This window comes from Schistocerca nitens, chromosome 11 (assembly GCF_023898315.1).
Source record: "Schistocerca nitens isolate TAMUIC-IGC-003100 chromosome 11, iqSchNite1.1, whole genome shotgun sequence".
Classification (NCBI taxonomy): domain Eukaryota; kingdom Metazoa; phylum Arthropoda; class Insecta; order Orthoptera; family Acrididae; genus Schistocerca; species Schistocerca nitens.
The window spans coordinates 140,297,191-140,323,452 of record NC_064624.1 but is presented as its reverse complement, the minus strand read 5'-3'; the positions used below and the strand labels follow the sequence as shown (position 1 = coordinate 140,323,452).

The following is a 26,262-nucleotide window of genomic DNA, read 5'->3' as shown; positions in this document are numbered from 1 at the left end:
TTTGTGTTATTTTTAAATGTCTTCTATTGTTTGTTCTATGTCTTTCGGCTGAAGGGCAGCGCATATGCTGTTGCAAGCCCGCCCCGATGGGGAACTGAAATACCATAAAGAAAAGAAAAGAAAAAGGTTGTATAGTATTGCACGCATTATTTTGTATTATTTAGATAGTGAATTTTTGGAAGGTGTGGATTTATTGATCTACGCCTCACCAGGCATGAAGATTATTCGTAACTGAAGTAATTCAATGACCTTTTAGTGTAATTGGCTTACTGCAAAAGATAGTTGAAACCAAGTGAGAGAAAGCGAGGCACCTCTCATTTCGTACCTATATTAATCATGAAGTTAAGGAATTCTACTACCTACGCAGCAAAATAACCCAGATAGACAGAGCAACTAGGACATAACAAGCAGACTAGCATTAGCAAAAAGGGCATTTCTGCCCAAGTGATGTCTGCTAATATCAAATATAGGCCTTAATTTGAGAAAGAAATTTCTGATGTGAATGTATGAGTGTAGCACAGTGCTGTATGTATTGCAGTGAAATATGTAGTGTGGGAAAACTGGAACAGAAGAGAATTGAAGCATCTGAGATGTGGTGTTACAGAAGAATGTTGAAAAGTAAACAGACTGATAAGGTTTGCAATGAGGAAGTTCTCCACAGAACTGTAGAGGAAAGTAATATACAGAAAACAGTGACAAGAAGAAGAGACATGATGGTGAGACATCTGTTACAACATCAGGGAATAACTTCCGCAGGACCAGATGGAGCTGATGAGCAAAAAACTGTCAAGGAAGACAGTGGAATATGTCCAGCAAATAACTGTGGACGCAAGTTGCAAGTGCTTCTCTGAGATGAAGAGGTGTGCACCAGAGAGGAACCCATGGCGGACCGCATCAAAACAGTCAGAATACTGATGACAGCTCCCCATACACCCCCACCCCCCCCCCCCCTCTTGCTCTAGGAATATTTTGTCCAGATCTCTATGCAACTGTATCAATGAAGAATGACTGCTCGAGTTTAATGAGGAAATCTCATGGATGTGCACTTTACAGCATTAACTGAATTCAATGTATTTTGGAAATGATTATGTATTTCAGTAAATAGAGCATAAATTTTTGCATTTTACATCTACAAGTTTGGTATTCATTTAATTTTGATCTTCAGGATTAGTGTTTACATACTAAATGACCATATTATTATTTAATATCAATATTTTTCTTTTTAGACCACAAAGGGCCCAGAACATACCCAGCTACAGAGTGAAATATTTATATTATTAAAAAAATGGAATGTCAAACCAAATTGTTGTGTTATGTTACCACTTTCAGACAGTTTTTACAGGGCATGTGCTTTTTAACTTGTTAACTACAAAATCTAAAGAAAAACTATCGAACTAATATTGTAATTTTTAGTTCAGACATGGTTTCCACTTTATTTTCACACCACATAGTTATTTTTATTCGAAGGCCATGCTTTTATTTCCCAAAAATAAAAGTTATGAGTCACATTACTGACACAGGTTCCCAAGAAATACTTCTGCTGTGGTTTTTATTAGTCAGTACACGGAACAAAATTAAGCCTAAATGTGTTGGAAATGATAATCCGTAAATAAAGAATACTACATTTATACAGCAGGTGGGCTTTTTCTACATCTATCATGATGTTTGGTTGTCCAGCTTTTTCTGTGTGTACCGTGCACCCATTTCATCACGTGAGTGTGTGACTGAATAGCCCTGACAGTATTTTTACATGTCATGGTTATCTTAGAGTTTTCTTCTGATCGTGACACACCTTACTATAGCACCATTTTCTAAAATGCAGACATGCATTGGAATGTCTTATGCACGATGTGATGAAAGGCGTGACATCACAACTCCACAGACACCCAGAGCTGAAACTGATGACATCACGTCTTCCGACCATTCACCTTCACAAGATGTTATTCGGTTTAGTCGCTCCCATTGCCATAGAATATAAATATCTATGGGGCCTCAACAGTAGGACCCAAATACAGCACATCCAGATATTACAAAATAAAGTCCTTCAGTAAATACTTAGGGCTTCACAATACACACACATTCAGACATTGCATAAGGAGCTCAATGGGGAACATACAGCAGAATTAGGTCCACAAAAATTTATGAAAAATTATACCAAGTAAGGCACGTCATACATCACATCAGAAATAGGTAACACCAGAGTTGTTGTTGTTGTGGTCTTCAGTCCTGAGACTGGTCTGATGCAGCTCTCCATGCTACTCTATCCTGCGCAAGTTGCTTCATCTCCCAGTACTTACTGCAACCTACATCTTTCTGAATCTGCTTAGTGTATTCATCTCTTGGTCTCCCCCTACGATTTTTACTCTCCACACTGCCTTCCAATGCTAAAGTTGTGATCCCTTGATGCCTCAGAACATGCCCTACCAACCGGTCCCTTCTTCTTGTCAAGTTGTGCCACAGACTCCTCTACTCCCCTATTCTATTCAATACCACCTCATTAGTTATGTGATCTACCCATCTAATATTCAGTATTCTTCTGTAGCACCACATTTCGAAAGCTTCGATTCTCTTCTTGTGCAAACTATTTATCGTCCATGTTTCACTTCCATACATGGCTACACTCCATACAAATAGTTTCAGAAACGACTTCCTGACACTTTAATCTATACTCGATGTTAACAAATTTCTCTTCTTCAGAAACGCTTTCCTTGCCATTGCCAGTCTACATTTTATATCCTCTCTACTTCGACCATCATCAGTTATTTTGCTCCCCAAATAGCAAAACTCCTTTACTACTTTAAGTGTCTCATTTCCTAATCCAATTCCCTCAGCATCACCTAGCTTAATTCAATTACACTCCATGATCCTCGTTTTGCTTTTGTTGATGTTCATCTTATATCCCCCTTTCAAGACACTGTCCATTCTGTTCAACTGCTCTTCCAAGTCCTTTGCTGTCTCTGACAGAATTACAATGTCATCGGCGAACCTCAAAGTTTTTATTTCTTCTCCATGGATTTTAATACCTACTCCGAATTTTTCTTTCGTTTCCTTTATTGCTTGCTCAATATACAGATTGAATAACATCGGTGAGAGGCTACAACACTGTCTCACTCCCTTCCCAACCACTGCTTCCCTTTCATGCCCCTCGACTCTTATAACTGCCATCTGCTTTCTGTACAAATTGTAAATAGCCTTTCGCTCCCTGTATTTTACCCCTGCCATTTTTAGAATTTGAAAGAGAGTATTCCAATCAACATTGTCAAAAGCTTTCTCTAAGTCTACAAATGCTAGAAATGTAGGTTTGTCTTTCCTTAATCTTTCTTCTAAGATAAGGCATAAGGTCAGTATTGCCTCACGTGTTCCAACATTTCTATGGAATCCAAACTGATCTTCCCCAAGGTCGACATCTACCACTTTTCCATTCATCTGTAAAGAATTCGCGTTAGTGTTTTGCAGCCGTGACTTATTAAACTGATAGTTCGGTAATTTTCACATCTGTCAACACCTGATTTCTTTGGGATTGGAATTTTTATATTCTTCTTGAAGTCTGAGGGTATTTCGCCTGTCTCATACATCTTGCTCACCAGATGGTAGAGTTTTGTTATGAGTGGCTCTCCCAAGGCCGTTAGTAGTTCTAATGGAATGTTGTATACTCCCGGGGCCTTGTTTCGACTCAGGTCTTTCAGTGCTCTGTCAAACTCTTCACGCAGTATCATATCTCCCATTTCATCTTCATCTACCTCCTTTTCCATTTTCATAATATAGTCCTCAAGTACATCACCCTTGTATAGACCCTCTATATACTCCTTCCACCTTTCTGCTTTCCCTTCTTTGCTTAGAACTTGGTTTCCATCTGAGCTCTTGATATTCATACAAGTGGTTCTCTTTTCTCCAAAGATCTCTTTAATTTTCCTGTATGCAGTATCTATCTTACCCCTAGTGAGATAAGCCTCTACATCCTTACATTTGTCCTCTAGCCATCCCTGCATAGTAGTTTTGCACTTCCTGTCAATCTCATTTTTGAGACGTTTGTATTCCTTTTTGCCTGCTTTATTTACCGAATTTTTATATTTTCTCCTTTGATCAATTAAATTCAATATTTCTTCTGTTACCCAAGGATTTCTACCAGCCCTCGTCTTTTTACCTACTTGATCGTCTGCTGCCTTCACTATTTCATCCCTCAAAGGTACCCATTCTTCTTCTACTGTATTTCTTTCCCCCATTCCTGTCAATTGTTCCCTTATGCTCTCCCTGAAACTCTCTACAACCTCTGGTTCTTTCAGTTTATCCAGGTCCCATCTCCTTAAATTCCCACCTTTTTGCAGTTTCTTCAGTTTTAATCTACAGTTAATAAGCAATAGATTGTGGTCAGAGTCCACATCTGCCCCTGGAAATGTCTTACAATTTAAAACCTGGTTCCTAATCTCTGTCTTACCATTATATAATCTATCTGATACCTTTTAGTATCTCCAGGGTTCTTCCATGTATACAACCTTCTTTCATTATTCTTGAACCAAGTGTTAGCTATGATTAATTTATGCTCTGTGCAAAATTCTACCAGGTGGCTTCCTCTTTCATTTCTCTCCTCCAATCCATATTCACCCACTATGTTTCCTTCTCTCCCTTTTCGTACTCCAGTCACCCATGACTATTAAATTTTCATCTCCCTTCACTATCTGAATAATTTCTTTTATCTCATCATACATTTCATCAATTTCTTCATCATCTGCAGAGCTAGTTGGCATATAAGCTTGTACTACTGTAGTAGGCATGGGCTTCGTGTCTATCTTGGCCACAATAATGCGTTCACTATGCTGTTTGTAGTAGCTAACCTGCACTCCTATTTTTTTTATACATTATTAAACCTACTCCTGCATTACCCCTATTTGATTTTGTATTTATAACCCTGTATTCACCTGACCAAAAGTCTTGTTCCTCCTGCCACCGAACTTCACTAATTCCCATTATATCAAACTTTAACCTATCCATTTCGCTTTTTAAATTTTCTAATCTACCTGCCCGATTAAGAGATCTGACATTCCACGCTCCGATCTGTAGAACGCCAGTTTTCTTTCTCCTTATAGATGTCCTCCTGAGTAGTCCCTGCCCGGAGATCCGAATGGGGGACTATCTTACTTCCGGAATATTTTACCCAAGAGAACACCATCATCATTTATCCATACAGTAAAGCTGCATGCCCTCAGGAAAAATTAAGGCTGTAGTTTCCCCTTGCTTTCAGCCGTTCGCAGTACCAGCACAGCAAGGCCGTTTTGGTTAGTGTTACAAGGCCAGATCAGTCAGTCATCCAGACTGTTGCCCCTGCAACTACTGAAAAGGCTGCTGCCCCTCTTCAGGAACCACACGTTTGTCTGGCCTCTCAACAGATACCCCTCCGTTGTGGTTGCACCTACGGTACGGCCATCTGTATTGCTGAGGCACGCAAGCCTCCCCACCAACGGCAAGGTCCATGGTTCAGGGGATGGAGTCAGTACAGAGCGCCCAAGGCATTAGTTGAACAGGAAATTGGAAAAGACACACTACAAATAAAGAAACAAAGCCTTGGAGGAGAGACTTAATGGACCTGTCACCCTTACAAGTCATTCCCAAGTGCAGTAGATAAAATGGTGAAAACTAAAAAGCTTTCCCTGTTGCTGAGAAGTGGTGATCACTGAAGAAGTGATGGGGCTTCGTTCAAAAAAGGTAGCCTACTGTGCATGTTGTAGATATCAGATCAGGCTAATCATATGGTATTGGGATGATGCTACTTAGTTGCCTATTGTGATAGTACATGTATTTACCTCATTTTACATGCCTTTCTGTACGCTTAACTATTAATAGCAGCTGTGGTGCAGTATTGTTGTTGCTTCAGGAGCTAATTTTTGCTATTTTTTGGTCATGTACGAGGGTCACTCCAAAAGAAATGCACACTATTTTTGTAAAAATACAGTTTCCATTCTGCATGTGTGGAGGTTTTACAGTGTGTAGATAGATCCTTCCCCTTTGTTTTCAAACTTAGTTCAACCTCTTCCCGTGAGTGGCACCGTCAGAGCATGTGTTCAAGATGGCTGCTACACTTGACGTTAGTCAGAAGCAGCGTGCTGTCATAGAATTCCCGTGCTGTGAAAACGAGACAGTGGGAAGCATCCACAAGAGGTTGAAAAACAGGTGTACGGAGATGCTGCTGTCAATTTCAGTACAGTTAGTCGGTAGGCAAGTAGATTACGTGACAAAAGTGGGCACCGCAATATTGAGGATTGTCCTCGCAGCGGCAGGCCTCACACTGCACACACTCCAGACAATGTGCGGAGAGTTAATGAACTGGCGACTGCTGACAGGTGCATCACAGTGAACGAATTGTCACGCTACGTTGGGATAGGGGAAGGAAGTGTTTCCAGAATACTGAAAGTGTTGGCATTAAAAAAAGGTGGGTTCCCAGAATGTTCACAGTGGCTCTCACAAAGAAACAAGAAAAACGGAATGCAGCGAACTTTTGGAACAGTGCGAGAATGGTGGAGATGAATTTCTTGGAAGAATTGTGACAGTTGATGAAACATGGCTCCATCATTTTTCACCAGAGATGAAGAGGCAATCAATGGGGTGGCAGCATGCAAATTCACCCAAGAAAAAAAAAATTCAAAACCACACCTTCTGCTGGAAAAGTTATGGCTATGGTGTTTTTTTTATTCCGAAGGACTCTTGTTTGTATACATCGTGCTGAGTGGAACCACCATAAATTCTGATGCATATGTGATGACAGTGAAGAAACTTCAAGCTCGACTGAGTTGTGTTAGAACACATCGGCAAAAGCACAATGTTTTGCTGTTGCACAACAATGCATGGCCACATGTCAGTCAAAAAACTGTGGAAGCGATCACAAAACTCGCATTGACAACACTGAAACACCCGCCTTACAGTCCTGACCTGGCTCCATGTGACTATCATCTCTTTGGGAAACTGAAAGACTCTCTTTGTGGAACAAGGTTTGAAGATGATGACTCCTTTGTGCATGCTGCCAAATAGTGGCTCCAACAGGTCGGTCCAGAATTTTACCGTGCGGGTGTACAGGTACTGGTTCCAAGATGGCATAAGGCAGTTGAGAGGGATGGAAATTATGTGGGGAAATGAAAATATTGTTCCTAAAGGATCTACACACCGTAAAACTTTAAAACATATAGAATAAAAGATGGATTTTTAAAAAAATAGTGTGCATTTCTTTTGGAGTGACCCTTGTATTTATGAGACAGGTGCTAGATAAATTTGAAGTATGTTTGAGTAAACTGTTAGTCTGTGTATAGATGTTCATACTATATTCATCTGCAGCTAAGATTTATACATGAAAGTCAGATTAATTTACTCTGTTTCATGTAGGTTCTCAGATCCTTCTGGGTAATATAAGTGTTTTTGTATGAGACAGTTTACTAGTCTATGTGATTTTTCTATTTTAGTTTCCCAAAAAATGAAGAGAGCGTAAATAATATGGCTTTAGAAAGTAAAAAGGAACAATCACTACAAAGTATTCAAAAGTGTGCTCTAAGCACTATGCAGAGGAATGTTTTGATAGGCAGACGTATGGAAATGCTTGGTCAAAGGCTGATGGTGTGCCAACAATTTTTGATTTCCCACAGCATCTGTGACATCAAAGAAATCACCAACAAAAATAAATTTATCAAGTGCTGCTATGTGTTGATTGTACCACACTTGTGATTTTATTTTCAATTTTTTTCCGAAACAGACATGAACTTAATCTGACTTGTTATTAGGACATCAGTAAATGTTACCAGATTGTGATGGAGTATGTTCCCAAAATGTGGATGATGTCCAGCAAAATGCCAAGGGAAAATGATGTGTTCCTTTCAATGCCTTCAACATCAGGAGGCAAGAAGGAACCTTACAGTTACCGTGATGTACGCATATTTTCTGTGATTTTCATAAATCAGTAAGTTTTACATTTGTCTTTATAGCCATTTTTACCATTACAAATACGAGTAGAGGACATGAACCCTCCTGCAAAATCAAAGAAAGCCCTTCTTACTGCTAGGTATCAAGTTGTATAAGAAAAGCAGAAGGCTGATCAGCTGAGACCTTTGAATGCAAGGCGTTAAGGAGAAAGTGCCCTCCTTATTGTCTTCACTTGCTAAGCTCAAAGAGAAGACAAATCTTTCTGACAAAATGCATAAAGTTTTGGAGGTCAAAGTTAAGGAATACTGTTATCCATTCTCTTCTTCCATCTTGTAATAAATAAGTGTATGAAAAGCTCATTTTTATGGAAAATAAAGGAAAGGCAATCACTCCCCTATAGCTGACTGATGTGTGACACTTAGAAGACACTTAGAAACGTGCAACAGAAAATGGTATTTACATGAACTTGAAAGCTAGTGTAAAAATTATTTTCTGTAATACACCTCACAACAGCCAGCTATATGTGAGTGGATGCTTTTCCTTTATTTGGTAAATTTGGAAAGTTCATGTTTATGTTTCAGGCCTCAGTCCCAGGACCTTCAAGGGAATTGGAGAAGAGGGTTTTATCAGCTGAAGAGACAATATGCATATGAATTCTGACCTTTTGCACTAACTCTCCAGTTCTACTCAACTCGAGCTTATAACTACACGAGACTTTTGACTTCGCCTTGTCCCACGAGGCTACATTAAGGATTCTGTTGACAGATCAGTAGGTTTTACCTTTAGAGCTCTAACTGTCCTGAAAGCAAAAGTTGCTGAAGTGTCAAACAAGGGTGAGAATTATATTGTTCAATAGTGGTAGATGAAATTGCAATGAGGCAACATGTTGAATGGGATGGGCGGGAGTTAAGTGGGTATGTTGATTATTGGACAGGTCTGGACAATTATCAGCTTTCAGCATCATAAGAAGCAAGAGTGCTCATGCTAACTTCTGTTAATGGATATTTGATATTTCCCAAGGCTTATTTTTTAATTGATGGCTTGGGAGCTTGAGAAGGCTAACTTTATTAACTTAGCACTGGATTCCATTGCTGAAATTGATTGTGAAATTCTCTTTCTGACATTTGACGCTGCTTCATGTAATTTAGTAATGGCTCACATCTTTCTTTCTTTCTCGGGGCCTCTGTCCTGCTCCAACACTTGCTGACTATATTACAACTGCATGCGATATCCATTATGGCTTAACCACAAAAACTGCAAGTACTCTGGCTTATGAATGTGCTAAGAGGAATGGAATACCTGTACCTCAGACCTGGGAAAGAGAGAAAATGGCAGGACTGCAATGGCTCAGGGCATTAATGAAATGAAACAGACTTTCATTACAAACACCAGAACAGACAAGTAGGCCACTAGCTTCACAGAGGCAAAAGAGGAAGTGTTCTTTACCAATCTGATTTGCCTTAAAGCAAAATACAGGTTTGAACCACAAGACATATACAATCTGGATGAGACTGCAGAAACCACTGTGCAGAAACCAGACTGAGTGCAAAACAGTTGGACAAGCTACATCTGCTGAAGGAGGATCACTTGTGACAATGGTTGCAATAATCAGTGCTTCTGGAACAGCTGTGCCACCATTCCTTGTGTTTCCTAGGGTGCATTTTAAAGGTCACATGCTGCATAATGCTCCACCAGGCTCTGGGGGTGGAGCCACTACCTCAGGATGGACGAACAGTGAACTATTTTTACCAGTCCTGCAGCACTTTCTAAAACATGAAAGGCCTACAAAGGAAAATCCTATGCTCATGATTCTTGGTGATCATGAAAGCCACACAAGCATAGCAGCAATATCATATGCAAAAGAAAATGGAATTATTTTGCTTACTTTGCCTCCTCACACAAGCCGTAAGCTCCAACCTCTGGATGTGGGAGTTGTTGCACCTTTCAAGATGTTCTACAATACAGCACGTTGAGACCCTATGGCAGATACAGAAAGATCTATCACAATTTATGATGTTGCTGGACTGGTTGGCAGAGCTTTTCCCCTTGCATTCACCAGCCGAAATATATGCAGTGGTTTTAGGGCATGTGGTATTGAACCACTAAACAGAGATATTTTTTGACCTGAAGACTATCTCCCAACTTATTTAACTAATCAGCCTTTGCCCACTGAATCTAACCAGAGAAATGATATGACATCTACTTCCACTGTTGCTGTTTCTGACAAGACCATAACTACATATTTAAATATTCCTCAGCCTTGTAAAGTAGTCAAGATGAATGGCAAAAGAACTGAACCAATCTCTCCAGAAGACATTCGGCCTCATTCCAAAGTCCCTCTTCCAAGAAGAAAACAAACCAAGAAACAAAAATCAATGATTCTGACAGATATGCCTGTAAAAAACATTCTTGAAGATGAAGCTAGATTAACAGAATGAAGAAATCTAATAGTACGATAAGAGAGAACTCTGATCAGAATAAGAGACCAAAGAGAAAGCTCTTTGAGTTGGAAGAATCTCAAGAGTCTGAAGGATCTCTTCTCTATGATGACTATTCTTCAGCAGTGAGTCTGTCTTCAGATAAAGACAGTATGGTGTATTCTTCAGGAAACTTTGTGACTGTGACAGTTTATGGTAAAGACTCTACTACTTTCAGACATTATGTTGCTAAGGTTCTTAAAGTCCTAAAAGATGGAGCTGAAGTGTCATTTTACAAACACTTGACTGGAACAATCAAATTTATGACAACAGATGAAAGAAGTTTTGTATCAGAGACTGATGTTCTATTGAAATTACCTAATCCATTTCAATTAAAACCTGCTCGATATGCAAATATGTGTTCTTTCAAGTGTGATTTGCATAACTTCACATTTTATTAGCTGTTTATCAGTCTTTTGTTGAGTATATAACTAATTGTTTGCATTTCTGTATCCTGTATTAAATAGTATGAAGCACTGACTATTGTGTTTTTCAGTGAATACCAATAAATGTCAGTCGTCCAGTTAACCACACTGAATGGTTCAGTTAACCTCCTCAAGGGGGCTAAGTGGACCATTTGCAACTATGTTACATTTTGGTCTCTGCTTTTTAAAATATTTTGGTTGGGTTCTTAATATTTTTTTAAAAAATATTCAGTAAATATCAACAAAATAATGATGTGCTACATGTTTACTTATTGTGTAAAATATGGATACAAAAAATTAAAATGTAAAAAGTGGTCCAGTTAACCTAAATTTACCCTATATCTATACTCTGCAACCCACTGTGAGGCTTATGGCAGAGCTGTGTCCCATTGTACCAATTATTAGAGGTTCTTCCCATTCCATTCATGTATGGATCATGGGAAGAATGTTTGTTCAAATGCCTCTTGTGTACTGTAATTATTCTAGATATGTCATCTCAATCCCTATGTGAGCAATAAGTAGGGGGTCCTAGAGTCAAATTTAAAACCTGTTCTTGACACTTTGTTAGTAGATTTTCTTGGCATAGTTTAAATCTACCTTCAAGAGTCATCAAGTTCAGTTCCTTCAGTATCTCTGTGACACTCTCCCACAGATGAAATAAACTTTTGACCACTTGTGCTACCCTTCTCTGTATACATTCATTATCCTGTGTTAGTCCTATTTGGTACAAGTTCCACACACTTGAGCGATATTCTGGAATCAATCCCATGAGTGATTTGTACACAATCTCTTTTGTAAACTGAATGCACTTCCAAAGTATCCTACTAATAAACCGAAGTCTACCACATCAGTATTTCAAAGATGTGTAATACACAGGGGTACAATTTTATAGAATACAGACCGATAGGTTCCAAACATCCACCAAAAAGTGACTTTAATTGCCACTGGAGACCACTCGCTGCACAGATCTACTCTCTTCTGCAGGACACGTGATCTAAAGTAGGCCCAGCTGTATCCTAGTCCCTAGAGGTAGCTGGGGCGACACTCGGGTCAGACCAGACAAGTTCACTCTGAGTGAGTTTCCTGGGTTAAGCAATGAAGCCACAAGAATTCCATCAATCAGGATTCTCACTCGAGAGCTATCTCCACGATGTCATTGCCATTCACATCTGACTTTGCAATCCTGGGAGATGCCAGCTGTGGACCAAAGAAGATGGGGACACTGACATTGTGGCATACTTGCGACCTGTAAATTTATTCCTGGTTAACTTTCAAACAGCCACATGCCATACTTTGTTTTCCTCTGTGGAGGACTGACCTTTATAGAGTGTGTGTTTAATGAACTTAGTTTCAGCTACACTCTAACCAGACTTTAGCCATCAGAAATATTATTGTCCTACTTCTAGAACTGATTTATTTTACATTTTGTTTCAGTCCACGTCAGTGTAGAATTGCTATTAATCTTTGATAAATGAACTTGTGCAATCTTTTCCACTATTGATGAACATGTCACCATCATATAATTTCACCTGCCACAGGTGAAAAAAAGAATAGAAAAAACAAAAAAAAACAACTGCCACAGGGTTGGGGGGAAACTGCAAATGTGTTTCTGCTGTTGGAAAAAGTAGACATACTTCATACATTGATGTAATTTAAGTACAGTTATTATATGGGGAAAGCAAAAATATCTTGTTGCTACAATGATACTTTACAGTTACACCTGAATTGAAATAACTGCAACATACTTTACTGTTGTACATGCATTTCCAAATGTTTGAAAATAGACATTAATTAAACAGGCTAAGAAAATTTAAGAACTTGGTGCAAACAAATGTTCATGCGCTTTACAATTCATTCAAAACATAGTGGCTTTTTTTATCAATACAAGAAAGAAAGAAATTACCATAAACAGCACAGCTTTCCAGTACACATTATTGGATGAATCTACAAACCAAGTCATTAAGTGCAACAGTTATTACACACTATGTTAGTACAACCTTTTTCTGGTACTGACAGCTACAGATGCTCCCTATAAAATAAAATATACAATACGTTAAGGCAACTGTGATGGAATTGTCTGTCACTCTAGCAATTTTATTTTTTACTGCCTACAATATGATTTATTACAAACAGTATGAGTGTGCTATCTGCCTCGAGTGTGCACTGAAAAATTTAATACTGAGAACAGTAAAAAAGCCCTTCACTGTTGGTTTACTTTGGTGTGAATTTTTTTCCTCCTTATAGTATGGCAGATATCTATAGAGGATCAGTATTTCACACCTACAAATTTCTGCCATTTCTTTATACTGTGGAGAACTTAGATGACCAACACTAAAGAAAGTCTTACTACAAAACATATTTGTGTCATCTGTTTTTAATGGGTAAGGCTGCACTGATTTTAAAAAAATATATAGTGAATAATTTCTCCAAAAATAAGGTGCTTTCAGTCACTTGTATGTCCAAATACCTTGAGCTAAAGCCCTTAATAACTGCTATATTATTACTATAACATTGTGTTGTCAATATCAGTATGAGGTTTATTTATTTTTGATGTGTGTTTTGCACAGATCCACATCACTGAGCAAGTTGCTTGGATAAGGATTGATGCAATGCAGGCAACATAAATATCAATACATTGAATCTAAATAAGAAGGCAGGAGCAGTAATGAGCTCTACAAATGGCCATGAGTTATTTAAAATTTTTCCCTGCAGCCTTAGATTGGAATACTACTGTCACACACAATTAACATGAATGTGTGACATTACAGGATCATATTAAAGATTTTATTTGTTATTGCAAAATAATTACTCCATTGCTCCATAGAATAGAATGCAGGTCCAAGCAGGTACTCCTTTAAATTAGTTTTAAATAAGAATATGTTACATAGTTTGCATTGATATTATGTGGAAGTAAATTAACAATTTTAGCACCAATGTAATTTACCTCTTTTGTATGAGTAGAAAATGTTTGTGTCGAAAGTAGATATCATCTCTTCTTCTAATGTATTGGCTGTGGTGTTGGATGTTTGTTTCACACTGAGCAGGGTTATTTATTACAAGATACACAAGAGTTTATGTACCAAGATGACTTCACTTGAAAAGATTACTGGACGAATTTCAGTGGTGACCTGCAAAGATTCCAACTCCTCTTTCGCGTTTGGAGAACACGATTTTCCCAGCTGTCGTCTACATTCATTCCAAGAAATTTAGATTCTTCCACTTGCTTTGCAGGAGGATCTGCAGTGAATTGACGCATGGTACAGGGAATGGCAATTGAATCTCAATGTAGACAAGTGTAATGTGCTGCGAGTACATAGAAAGAAAGATCCCTTACCACTTAGCTACAATATAGCAGGTCAGCAACTGGAAGCAGTTAATTCCATAAATTATCTGGGAGTACACATTAGGAGTGATTTAAAATGGAATGATCATATAAAGTTGATCGTCGGAAAAGCAGATGCCAGACTGAGATTCATTGGAAGAATCCTAAGGAAATGCAATCCGAAAACAAAGGAAGTAGTATGCTTGTTCGCCCACTGCTTGAATACTGCTCAGCAGTGTGGGATCCTTACCAGATAGGGTTGATAGAAGAGATAGAGAAGATCCAACGGACAGCAGCGCGCTTCATTACAGGATCATTTAGTAATCACGAAAGCGTTACAGAGATGATAGATAAACTCCAGTGGAAGACCCTGCAGGAGAGACGCTCAGTAGCTCGGTACGGGCTTTTGTTGAAGTTTCGAGAACATACCTTCACTGAGGAGTCAAGCAGTATATTGCTCCCTCCTACATATATCTCACAAAGAGACCATGAAGATAAAATCAGAGAGATTAGAGCCCACACAGAGGCATACTGCCAATCCTCCTTTCCACAAACAATACGAGACTGGAATAGAAGGGAGAACCGATAGAGGTACTCAAGGTACCCTCCGCTACACACCATCAGGTGGCTTGCGGAGTAGGGATGTAGACGTAGATGAAGACGCTTTTTTACTTAGTCATTACACTCATCAGATGCTTTTTCTGTGTCTTTGTGGTCTGTACGAAAGAGAACAAAATCAATTGATCATTCTTAGATTAAGTTAAAAAGAGTTGACTGTAAATCAGACCACAATTTCCTCGGGTATCTTGTTGCAATCAGATACCAATTTGGTAAGAGATCTGTTACCTACCTCGATATTTTTAGTCATCAGGAAGCATTGTGAAATCACAGTTTTTGCCAATGGACAGAAAATGTCATACATATATACATTTCTCAAGGAAATTAGTCTCAAAGAACAGTCTTGCACAAATTTCAATTTGTATGGCTGTACTCCAGAATGAACCAGTGTGTTGTGCTTGAGACAGCAAGATTTAGCATAGGATTTGCTACAAATGTCACATTTATGTATCTTTTTTTGTTAGTGAATATACTCCTACACAGGAATGTAATAGCTGTAGCAAAGGATCACTGTAAATATCACATCACTGTAGCCCCACTCCACAATGGCCCACTTCATATGCAATGAAATGATCAGCTCTAATAAACAATTTACTAAAATAAGCTCACCTGACTAATATTTTATCACCATTTTAAAACAGCACATTTCTAACTTTAGAAGACTGTAGGTGGAGCAAAACTGGTGTCAGGCGGTCATGTGAACCTCCATCACTAACATAAATCACATTACTTGCATTTTTTTAAATACCCTCTTCCTGCCTCACAATTAGAGGATTACTGTAAAGGTTTCTCAAACATGTGACATAAATTTAGCAATTTGGTAATTACGCAACTCAGTGTATTCTGTGTATTCTGACAGCCATGAAATGGAAACAACCCACATTGAGGATGGACGATTTGTGCACAAATACAACACTGAAGCGCAGCATATTTGAGTTTCTATGATTCTTATTGACAGATTACCTCACTGTGGTTAGCTAACTGCCCTGCCACAGTCATAACACCCGCACCCATCTGATCACCAAGGTTATGTCCTGCTGGGCTCGCTAAGCACTCTGACGGGTCACCGTCCGGGTCTGCCGAGCACTGCTGGCAAGTGGGGTGCACTCGGCCCTTGTGAGGGAAACTGAGGAGCTACTTGACTGAGAAGTAGCGGCTCTGGTCACAAAAACTGACAACAACTGGGAGAGCAGTGTACTTACCACATGCTCCACTGTACCCACATCCAGTGACGCCTATCAGCAGAGCGTGACAGGCAGTTGGTTGGTACTGTTGGACCCTACAAGACCTGTTTGTGAGCAGTTTTATTGTAGTCCACCCCTGGATTTTTTTACATCACTGGCATTATATAGGGTCAACTAGCAAGCCGGCCGGCATCACTGTTTACAGACTAACCGATCGGACCTGCAGGATTGTTGCTATAAAATACTGCATGCAGAAAGAAAGTGATCGAATAACGTATCTCAGGGGCTTCTGGCTACTAAATGAAAAGTTATTAATGAAAGAACACCAACAGTGTCCGAATGTTTGTCTCCTAACAATCCACCACCAGCCTTGCCAGTTTTCTCCCCGAAATGCACATAAAATACAACATAAATCGAAGAAATGATAAGGAGACATGGTGGTGGCTTAGATTAATGATAGACTCAGCAAAATAGAGAGATATAAATAACATTTATCCAGCAAACATTTAAGGATTACACAACTTATATCTGCTCAGACTGAGCTCCCAGGAACAAGAAACAAATTAACAAGATGGTGACAAAAGACTACAACATCTTCACCTCTTTCAGTGGCTTTACATCAACCACCTATGCAATTTCTGGAAGCATCAATGTATCAAATATATTCTATGGATCTTTGGTGAAAATTGTCTTTCAGTAGATACTTTCCTGTTCTTACCAATGGATTGATTTTCTCTTATTATCCATTACAACACCATCAATTAAATGAGGAAACTCTAGAGAAAAAAGAAATAATAAAAAATGTTTCATACTAAAGTAGAACTTACATGTCAGCCAGTTGAATGAAATCAGTGCACTAAGATGGGTCAATATGAAGACATCACAGAATGGCAGAAATGAAATACTGTGTTTGGTTGCGCCTGTGAACACACTGTGTAAGATGTTGTCAAATTTGTTCACGTATCAGCAAGGACAGTCCAACATGTCTGCAAGGAATGGTGTACCACTTTCAGTCATATTCTCATACATGTGTGCTTGTTGCAGCACTACCTTCCACAGACTGAGTAATCCCTTCTGCTGCATCCACATTTTGTTGATCTGCATGTTCAGATGAGAGATGACTGCTGGGGATTGCTCAAGTCACACATACACTGATCAGCCAGAACATTACGACCACCGACCTACTACTGATACAAACCTATCGAGGCGATAGCAGCATTACCTAGTGAGGAATGACTGCTTGTCAGACACACACGGTCCGTCTAGTGTCAGAGAGGGTGCTGTCTGTGTGTAGAATGGGGAAGCTGCGTGATGTGTCCAAGTTTGACTGAGGGCAGATTGTGATGAACCAGAGGCTCGGCACAAGTATTTCAGAATCTGCAAACTGAGGCATGCTGTGGTGAGTGCCTTCAACATGCAGTGAAACTATGTCCAGATGTTGCGGGGTTGGGTGGTCACCACTCATTACAGATATCAGACGTCATAGGCTGGGCAGACTGACAAAACAGGACAGGCAGTGAACGGTGGTGGAACTAACATCAGAATTTAATGCTGGCAGAGTTCGCATGTGACTGAACACACATTGGACCAAACACTCCTAAAAATGGGCCTCCGCAGCGGCAACTGTGACTGAATTGGGTACGTGACCATCGGCACTGGATGCTGGCACAGTGGCAGTCTTTTGCACTGTCTAAAAAGTCCCGATACCTACTTCATCACGCCAATGAGAGAGCGTGTATCTGTTGTCTTCCAGGGGAATAGCTCCGCAGCACTGGTACTGCAGGATGGAGACGAGCTGGTGGTGGCTCCATTATGCAATGGGGAAAATTCACGTGGGTATCCATGGATCGAGTGGAGCTTGTGCAGGGCACCGTGATGGTTGCAGACCACATACACCCCTTCGTGATGATCATGTTTCCCAACAGCGGTGGCATTCTTCGACAAGATAATGTGCCAAGTCACAAGGCTAGAAGTTGGATGGAGTGTTTCGAAGAACACAGTGATGAGTTCCAGCTGATGTGCCGGCCCCCCAGCTCGGCAGATCTGAACCCGATCAAACACATCTGAAATGCGATTCAACATGACGTCAGAGTTCACCGCTCCCCCTCCCCATAATGTAGGTTAACTGGGTGAAGCGTGTGTGTGCAGGTATGGTGCCAACTTCCTCCAGTGACCTACCACAGCTTCATTGCTTCCGTGCCATGATGCATTGCCACCATTATCCATGCCAAAGGTGGACATACTGGTTATTAGCAACATGATCACAGTGTTCTGGCTGACCAGTGTATTTTAGTGAAAAAGTGAGCAAACGCTCTGGGGCATGATGCTCTGCTGTTAGAAAATGGTCTACCATGTTGTATACAAGCAGAAGCACCTTTTCTATCACAAAACATGGACACTGTAGTGTAACATATCAGTTTGGTGGTGATGAGTCACATGGCTTACACTGAACTGACTGTAGTGGCTGGAGGTCGGTCTGTGTAGTGGTTTGGGCAGGGGGGGGGGGGGGGGTGGTCTTTTCTAATGAAGGCTTTGGCTGAAAGCTCAATGTGTAACAGTCTTCTCATTGTGCCTGTCTGCAACTCAACGTCATCTTTATGATGAGTAGCAATCTATCATTTTTCATAATGTAACAATGAAAAAATCAATTATTGACAAAATAATTTAACTGAACAGACACCAAATCTACTCACCAGATGGCGGCAGAAAATACAAAAAAAGACTGTTCTAATTTGCAAGCTTTCAGAGCCAGTGGCTCCTTCTTCAGTCAGAAGGGTTGAAGGAAAAGGAAGATGGGTGAAGGAAAAGGGCTGGAGATGTCTAGGAAAACGGGTAGATTTCGGGAAAGTCACCCAGAACGACGGGTCGAGGGAGACTTACCATACTGAATGAGAAGGAAAGACTGATCGTTGTGGACTGCATTGGATGAGATTTGAAAACCTGAGAGCTTCAGCTTTCAAAAGTAGACAGGGTAATATGCAAGTCTGAGATTACTACTAAAAGGGTGAAAAGCTAAGTGCATTGCACATAAGAAGGGTGGGAGGGGGGCGGTGAAAAATAGACAGGAAAGACAATGAAAGACGTAGAAAACTAAAATGGAGTGGAACAAAGAGTAGTTACAGTGAAGAAATGCAGATACAGAAGAAATTAACATAAATTAAGGCCAGGTGGATGGAGAGAACCAAGGACATGTAGTGCTAGTTCCCACCTATGGAGTTCAGAGGAACTGGCATCTGGGAGAAGAATCCAAATGGTGCACGTGGTGAAACAGGTGCCGAGGTGACGAATGTCATGTTGTAGAGCATGCTCTGCAACAGGACATAGTGAGTTGCCAGTATACACCCTCTGCCTATGCCCCATTCATTCTAATTGATAATTTGGCAGTAATCATGCTGATGTAGAAGACCGAACAGTGTTTACATAATAGCTGGTATATGACTTGTCATATTCATAATTTTGTTGGACTTTCCATCGAGTTTATAAATAACCCCATGGCAACTGGATTACGAACAAGTGAAAATGCAAACTTACCTCCGTGACCAACAAAAACTGTCATGTTTAATTACTTGTTTAAATTTTTCTATGCTACCACCCCTTCAAATATGTATTATTCCTGCTGAAGCATTCTGTACAAATGACAAAGACTCCTCTCTTATTACTCAAACTAAATATGTCAACATAGCTGAGATGAGGGCAGTGTCCTCTTAAACAGAACAATTATACTACATTGATGCACTACATAGTTCAAATTCAGTTTCTTTATTTGCCATTGAAAGCATAAAGTAGAATAGGTTCTCTCAGAGGCAGAAAGTTACAGCTGCAATCAAAGTATTAGAATTAATGCTCATTACAAGTACAAATTAAGTACCATATATAAAACTATAATCTTAAATGTTTATATCAACATTGTCCATATCATATAACTCTGTTATATTGCAACATGGATTTTTGTCAGCCAGTCTTATAATTTTAATTTTTTAAATGGTAAGGATCAAGCAGTGAGAGAAAACATATTAAAATGTTGAAGACATTCGATTTAATGCGAGTTTCTTGCTATTGCTGGCCTGTACTTTTGGATGACAATGTTTGCCTTATTTCTAGTTTCATGTTCATGTATTGCTTCCCTAATGACATATGTTGTGAAGAACAATCATAGGTACACTGATTCAACACTGCTAATATCCTAAGCCTTGTAAAAAAGAGGGCAACAGGGCTCTTTAGGACCAGCCTTACATATTACAGACAATTTTTTTCTTTTACTTTTCAAATGTTACCGTCAGGAGGAGATTCTCCTGATATGAGTAGGCCATACGATATACGTGATCGAAAGAATGTGAAATATGTCATATGGAGATAATTATTACTGACCTTATCTCTCAGTTTCTACATGTTATATGCTCTTACCGACTTAGTTTGGCACCAATATGTATTCCTAAGGGTTTAACACACTTAGCTACATTCTTAGGCAGTCCTAACATAAGCTTTTTGGTTCTGCTTGGATTAAAAACTAGTTAATTGGCTGCAAATCAACTTAATGCAGAGTTAAGATTTTCTTGCATAATCTTATCAAGAGCTGGGATGTCGTGATGCAAAGTAAAGTTGTATATCAGCTTAGAAGCTAACAGACTGTGATACACAATGGGGCAGGTCACTGATAGCCACAATGTAAAAGAAGGGGCCAAGGGCAGAGCCCTGTGGAATACCTGAACGTTAAGATGGAGAGAGTATTTCTAATTGAGACATAATGTCTTCTGTTCAGGGCAGGAAGAAATTACTACCAATGTAATCAAACAATGGAAACAACAGGTGGGAGTATGAACAATGTAGGAAAAAGCAGATTGTTACCTGATGTAAAAAAAAGGCATGTCTAGCTGCAGACAGACCTGAGATGCTGGAGTTTGTAGTTGTGTGGTGTGCTTGTTTGTGTGCATGTCTCTTTTACTGATGAGGGCTGTGGCCAAAAGCTTTACGTAAGAGTTTTTTAATTGCACCTGTTGGCAACTTAACTTGCCTTCTTTATGGTAAGTAGGTATCTTTCTTTTCCTACATTGGTCATCTTAACACTAATGTAGACCTTTGAACATCATAATACTCCAGTTTTGTTAGAAGTATGTTAAAAGGAATGCAATCGAGGCTTTACGTAGATCATATATAAGGGGTGTTCAAAAAGAAACGAGCCAGAGGCATAATTACAGAAACCAGTACCCGTATGTTACAAGTACTGACCCTGGCTGTTGAGACACTTGTCCCACTGTGACAGAAGGTGGTGAATAGCTGTCTCATAAAATTCCCGGAGCTGCAATGTTAACCAGTTCCACACATACAGCTGGATGTCATCATCTGAAGTGAATAGTTTGACCTTCAGAGCCTTTTTAATGGGGCCAAAAATGGCGTAATCACAGGGAGAGATGTCCGGACTCTGTGGAGGGTGGCCAAGAACCTCCCATTTCAATTTCTGCAGAAGTGTCACAATTGTGTTGGCCATATGAGGCTTTGCATTGTCATGGGGCAGAATGACCCCACAGATGGGATTGCCTGGTCGTTTTGATTGACTGCTTGGTGAAAAACACACACACACACACACACACACACACACGCACACACACACACACACACAAAAAGAAAGAAAGAAAGAAAGAAACAGACTTGGACACACATGATCACAGTCTCTAGCTGCTGAATCCATCCTGAATTTTCTGGATTTTCCATTGTTTGATATTGTCTTTAAAATGTGTCACCCACCTCTTAACACTACTAGTGGCTATTAAAAACACCTCTGTACGCACAGCATCTTGTGGATTTCAACAGAGCACATTTTTCCCTCTCTAAAAAGGAATTCAATGAGAGCATGCTGTCAAAATGGAACACTGACGTCAATCATCTGTGAAGTGCTGCTTGTGGTCACATAAGAGATGCTATGTCATAACATGGGCATATGTGGAGTAAAGTCTGTAGATTACAATCCTGCACTTGTTTTTCTTACATTGTTTGAATTAAAATTTTAACAGTGGGTTGCTCACAAGTTTCAGTATGACTCTCATACAATCTTAGGATTGTAGAGATGAAACACGCTGATTTAGTAGTCCTGAAATGCTATGATGACTGAGGTGTGATGGCAAGACATCAAATAATTAAGACTACTTTTGATGGCAGCTTGCACAGCGTCTGTGTCCTCAGTGGTATGTACATGCCCCTTGAAGCTGAAGCAGTGTGCCTAAAATTCCAAATTTCTGTTGTCACTTTGTGTCATGACGGACTTGGACCACAGAGCTACATCTCACAGGAGCACCAAAACTCTCACCAAACTCTCAATTGTTTTGGAACAACGCATTTACTGCAATAATCTGCACTGTTCCAGTGTAGCCAAATATCCGTCGTTGCTACACCTTTCCCCGCTTCTGCTGCTGCCGAAGGTTGCCGACACGAACTTCAAGTTCTGTCATTTGTCAGTGCTAGCTGTCATCACATCTTGTTTCACTCGAGGAAAAGTGTAATGTGAACATTCTATCGCTTGACTATTAAGTAAGCATGATAACAACCCCTCTTTTTTCCTTAAAGGGCCATACTTTTGAAAGCTGAAGTTAACTATTTTGCTAACCAGTTTGAAGAATGGCACTGAGGAGTAAAGGAGATACATTGGTCTGGAATTTGTAATGGACATTCTGCAACCAGAGTGAAAGCTAAAAAGGGAATGATGGATAGTTTGAAAGTGGGGTAATTTTCTTACATTTGTATCCAGCTTTAAAAATGATCAGTTGCTTGTATTTATGTGACTATCAACAACACAAGATAATCACACTCCTCTTCCTTCTTAATGCTTGATGAACAATACTCAGGAACGAAATGTTCTGCAGATGCATCAATCTATAACAAAGAAAAAATAAATAAACCAGCTCATCTCTGGCAAAAATTAACTTGAGCAGTTTTATTAATACCACTGTAAGGAAAGTAGTTCTAAGCAAAGAGGGGAAAGCAGAAGGTGGAAGGAGTATATAGAGGGTCTATACAAGGGCGATGTACTTGAGGACAATATTATGGAAATGGAAGAGGATGCAGATGAAGATGAAATGGGAGATACGATACTGCGTGAAGAGTTTGACAGAGCACTGAAAGACCTGAGTCGAAACAAGGCCCCGGGAGTAGACAACATTCCTTTAGAACTACTGACGGCCTTGGGAGAGCCAGTCCTGACAAAACTCTACCATCTGGTGAGCAAGATGTATGAGACAGGCAGAATACCCTCATACTTCAAGAAGAATATAATAATTCCAATCCAAAAGAAAGCAGGTGTTGACAGATGTGAAAATTACCGAACTATCAGTTTAATAAGTCACGGCTGCAAAATACTAACGCAGATTCTTTACAGACGAATGGAAAAACTAGTAGAAGTCAACCTCGGGGAAGATCAGTTTGGATTCCGTAGAAATGTTGGAATACGTGAGGCAATACTGACCCTCCAACTTATCTTAGAAGCTAGATTAAGAAAAGGCAAACCTACGTTTCTAGCATTTGTAGGCTTGGAGAAAGCTTTTGACAATGTTGACTGGAATACTCTCTTTCAAATTCTGAAGGTGGCAGGGGTAAAATACAGGGAGCGAAAAGCTAATTACAATTTGTACAGAAACCAGATGACAGTTATAAGAGTCGAGGGACATGAAAGGGAAGCAGTGGTTGGGAAGGGAGTGAGACAGGGTTGTAGTCTCTCCCCGATGCTATTCAATCTGTATATTGAGCAAGCAATAAAGGAAACAAAAGAAGAGTTATGAGTAGGTATTAAAATCCATGGAGAAGAAGTAAAAACTTTGAGGTTCGCTGATGACATTGTAATTCTGTCAGAGACAGCAAAGGACTTGGAAGAGCAGTTGAACAGAATGGACAGTGTCTTGCAGAACTAGCACTCCTGAAAGAAAGGATATTGCGGAGACATGGCTTAGCCACAGCCTGGGGGATGTTTCCAGAATGAGATTTTCACTCTGCAGTGGAGTGTGCGCTGACATGAAACTTCCTGGCAGATTAAAACTGTGTGCCCGACCGAGACTCGAACTCGGGGCCTTTGCCTTTCGCGGGCAAGTGCTCTACCAACTGAGCCACCGAAGCACGACTCACGCCCGGCACTCACAGCTTTACTTCTGCCAGTACCTCGCCTCCCACCTTCCAAACTTTACAGAAGCTCTCCTGCGAACCTTGCAGAACTAGCACTCCTGAAAGAAAGGATATTGCGGAGACATGGCTTAGCCACAGCCTGGGGGATGTTTCCAGAATGAGATTTTCACTCTGCAGCGGAGTGTGCGCTGACATGAAACTTCCTGGCAGATTAAAACTGTGTGCCCGACCGAGACTCGAACTCGGGACCTTTGCCTTTCGCGGGCAAGTGCTCTACCAACTGAGCCACCGAAGCACGACTCACGCCCGGCACTCACAGCTTTACTTCTGCCAGTACCTCGCCTCCCACCTTCCAAACTTTACAGAAGCTCTCCTGCGAAACTTGCAGAACTAGCACTCCTGAAAGAAAGGATATTGCGGAGACATGGCTTAGCCACAGCCTGGGGGATGTTTCCAGAATGAGATTTTCACTCTGCAGCGGAGTGTGCGCTGACATGAAACTTCCTGGCAGATTAAAACTGTGTGCCCGACCGAGACTCGAACTCGGGACCTTTGTCTTTCGTGGGCAAGTGCTCTACCAACTGAGCCACCGAAGCACGACTCACGCCCGGCACTCACAGCTTTACTTCTGCCAGTACCTCGCCTCCCTCCTTTCTTTCAGGAGTGCTAGGTCTGCAAGGTTCGCAGGAGAGCTTCTGTAAAGTTTGGAAGGTGGGAGGCGAGGTACTGGCAGAAGTAAAGCTGTGAGTGCCGGGCGTGAGTCGTGCTTCGGTGGCTCAGTTGGTAGAGCACTTGCCCGTGAAAGGCAAAGGTCCCGAGTTCGAGTCTCGGTCGGGCACACAGTTTTAATCTGCCAGGAAGTTTCAGTGACACAGTTGTCTGCCTTATACCTAATAAGTCTTGTCACACACCAATCTGAAAACCGTGGTTTGCTAAATAGTATATGAAGTTTTCACTTTTGCTCCATTTAAAAAGTCCTCCCTTCTTCCTTCACAGTTCTTGGGAGGAAATTTTCTTGTTAAACCTGTATAAACTACAATTTCTCTCTTCAGTATTTCTTTCCACTGCATATATCTTTTTTTTTAGCTGCCAACCAACATAATATCTGCCATTCTTACCAGGAAATCCAGTAGAACTTAACTGCAATGGAACTTTCTCAGTTCCAAGTATGCTGCAGAGTGCACTTCAAAACAATGGAGAGTGTTCTCTGACTGTGAGAAACTTCTTTAGTTTTATTCACTCAAAATCAGAGAATGCTCTTTGTGTTGAGCAAATTCCCCCCACCCTTTAATCAAGCTGAGAACATTCTCAAATGAAGTGTATTCTCAGACACATTTGATTCACACGAACCTGAAAATATTCTCCAAAGTTCTGAGAATAAAATACATTCTCTGTTTTATTCATATGACCCATTGCTGTCATTACAGACAAGGGACAGGACAGCACTAAACAAAGATGAAGAAGAGTGGCCACAGATATTTGGATGTAGATATCTTGATATTTGACTGATGTGATTCAGAGAAACTGCAAAAGATATGAATCTTCTATTTTATCCCCCCCACCCCCCTCCCTCTCTCTCTCTCTCTCTCTCTCTCTCTCTCTCTCTCTCTCTCTCTCTCTCTCCCCCCCACGCTCCCTCTCCCCCCCCTCCCCCCTTTTATTTCCCGTTCTCACCAATCAACTTCCAATATTTTTTTAATTCTTCAGCACTTCATAACCAATAAATTATATGATTCTTCAATTGAATTATGGTCAGTCAACATCTGCTCCTGGAAATATTTTACTGTTTAAAATCAAGTTTTCATATTGACATATCTCTCTTACCATTACACGGCTATCTGAAACCCCTTGTGTCTCCAGGTCTGTTACACATATACAACCTTCTTCCACAACTCAGAACTGACCGTTTGCAAAGGGAAAGATCTGATCAGTGCAGTCATAGCAACAATGTAGTCTCTAATGACGGTTATGTTAAATAAAACTTTCTCAGTCTTGCAGTCACATCAACTGGCCAAAATGTCACAAGTTCCTTACCAAGGGTGCTGTCATCATTGTCAAGAGGACTGAAGGCCGATTGATTGCTGGTATTTACTCACACACTCTTGCTGCCTTCTGTGATGTTTGCTTCGGCATCACCTTGTGTGAGTATTCCCTGCACCTACTTCAACCTTGCCATTGCCAATACTATGCCATAGTAAGTTGTAGGCCAACATCTCTGTTAAGGCTGTTGTCCA

General features: G+C 40.3%; 2 protein-coding genes and 1 non-coding gene across 4 annotated transcripts in view; 2 read left to right on the top strand and 1 right to left on the bottom strand.

Moving 5' to 3' along the window:
• Positions 1-26,262, bottom strand: part of LOC126212916 (ankyrin repeat and protein kinase domain-containing protein 1-like) — a 146,801-nt gene that overhangs the window by 88,620 nt on the left and 31,919 nt on the right. The gene's annotated exons all lie outside the window — the stretch shown is intronic.
• Positions 9,405-9,872, top strand: LOC126212719 (uncharacterized). The gene has a single exon (XM_049940130.1). The coding sequence runs from the start codon at positions 9,405-9,407 to the stop codon at positions 9,870-9,872; it is 468 nt and encodes a 155-aa protein (XP_049796087.1).
• On the top strand, positions 24,793-24,867 carry Trnas-uga (transfer RNA serine (anticodon UGA)). Its single transcript has one exon. It is a non-coding gene; the product is annotated as a tRNA-Ser (tRNA).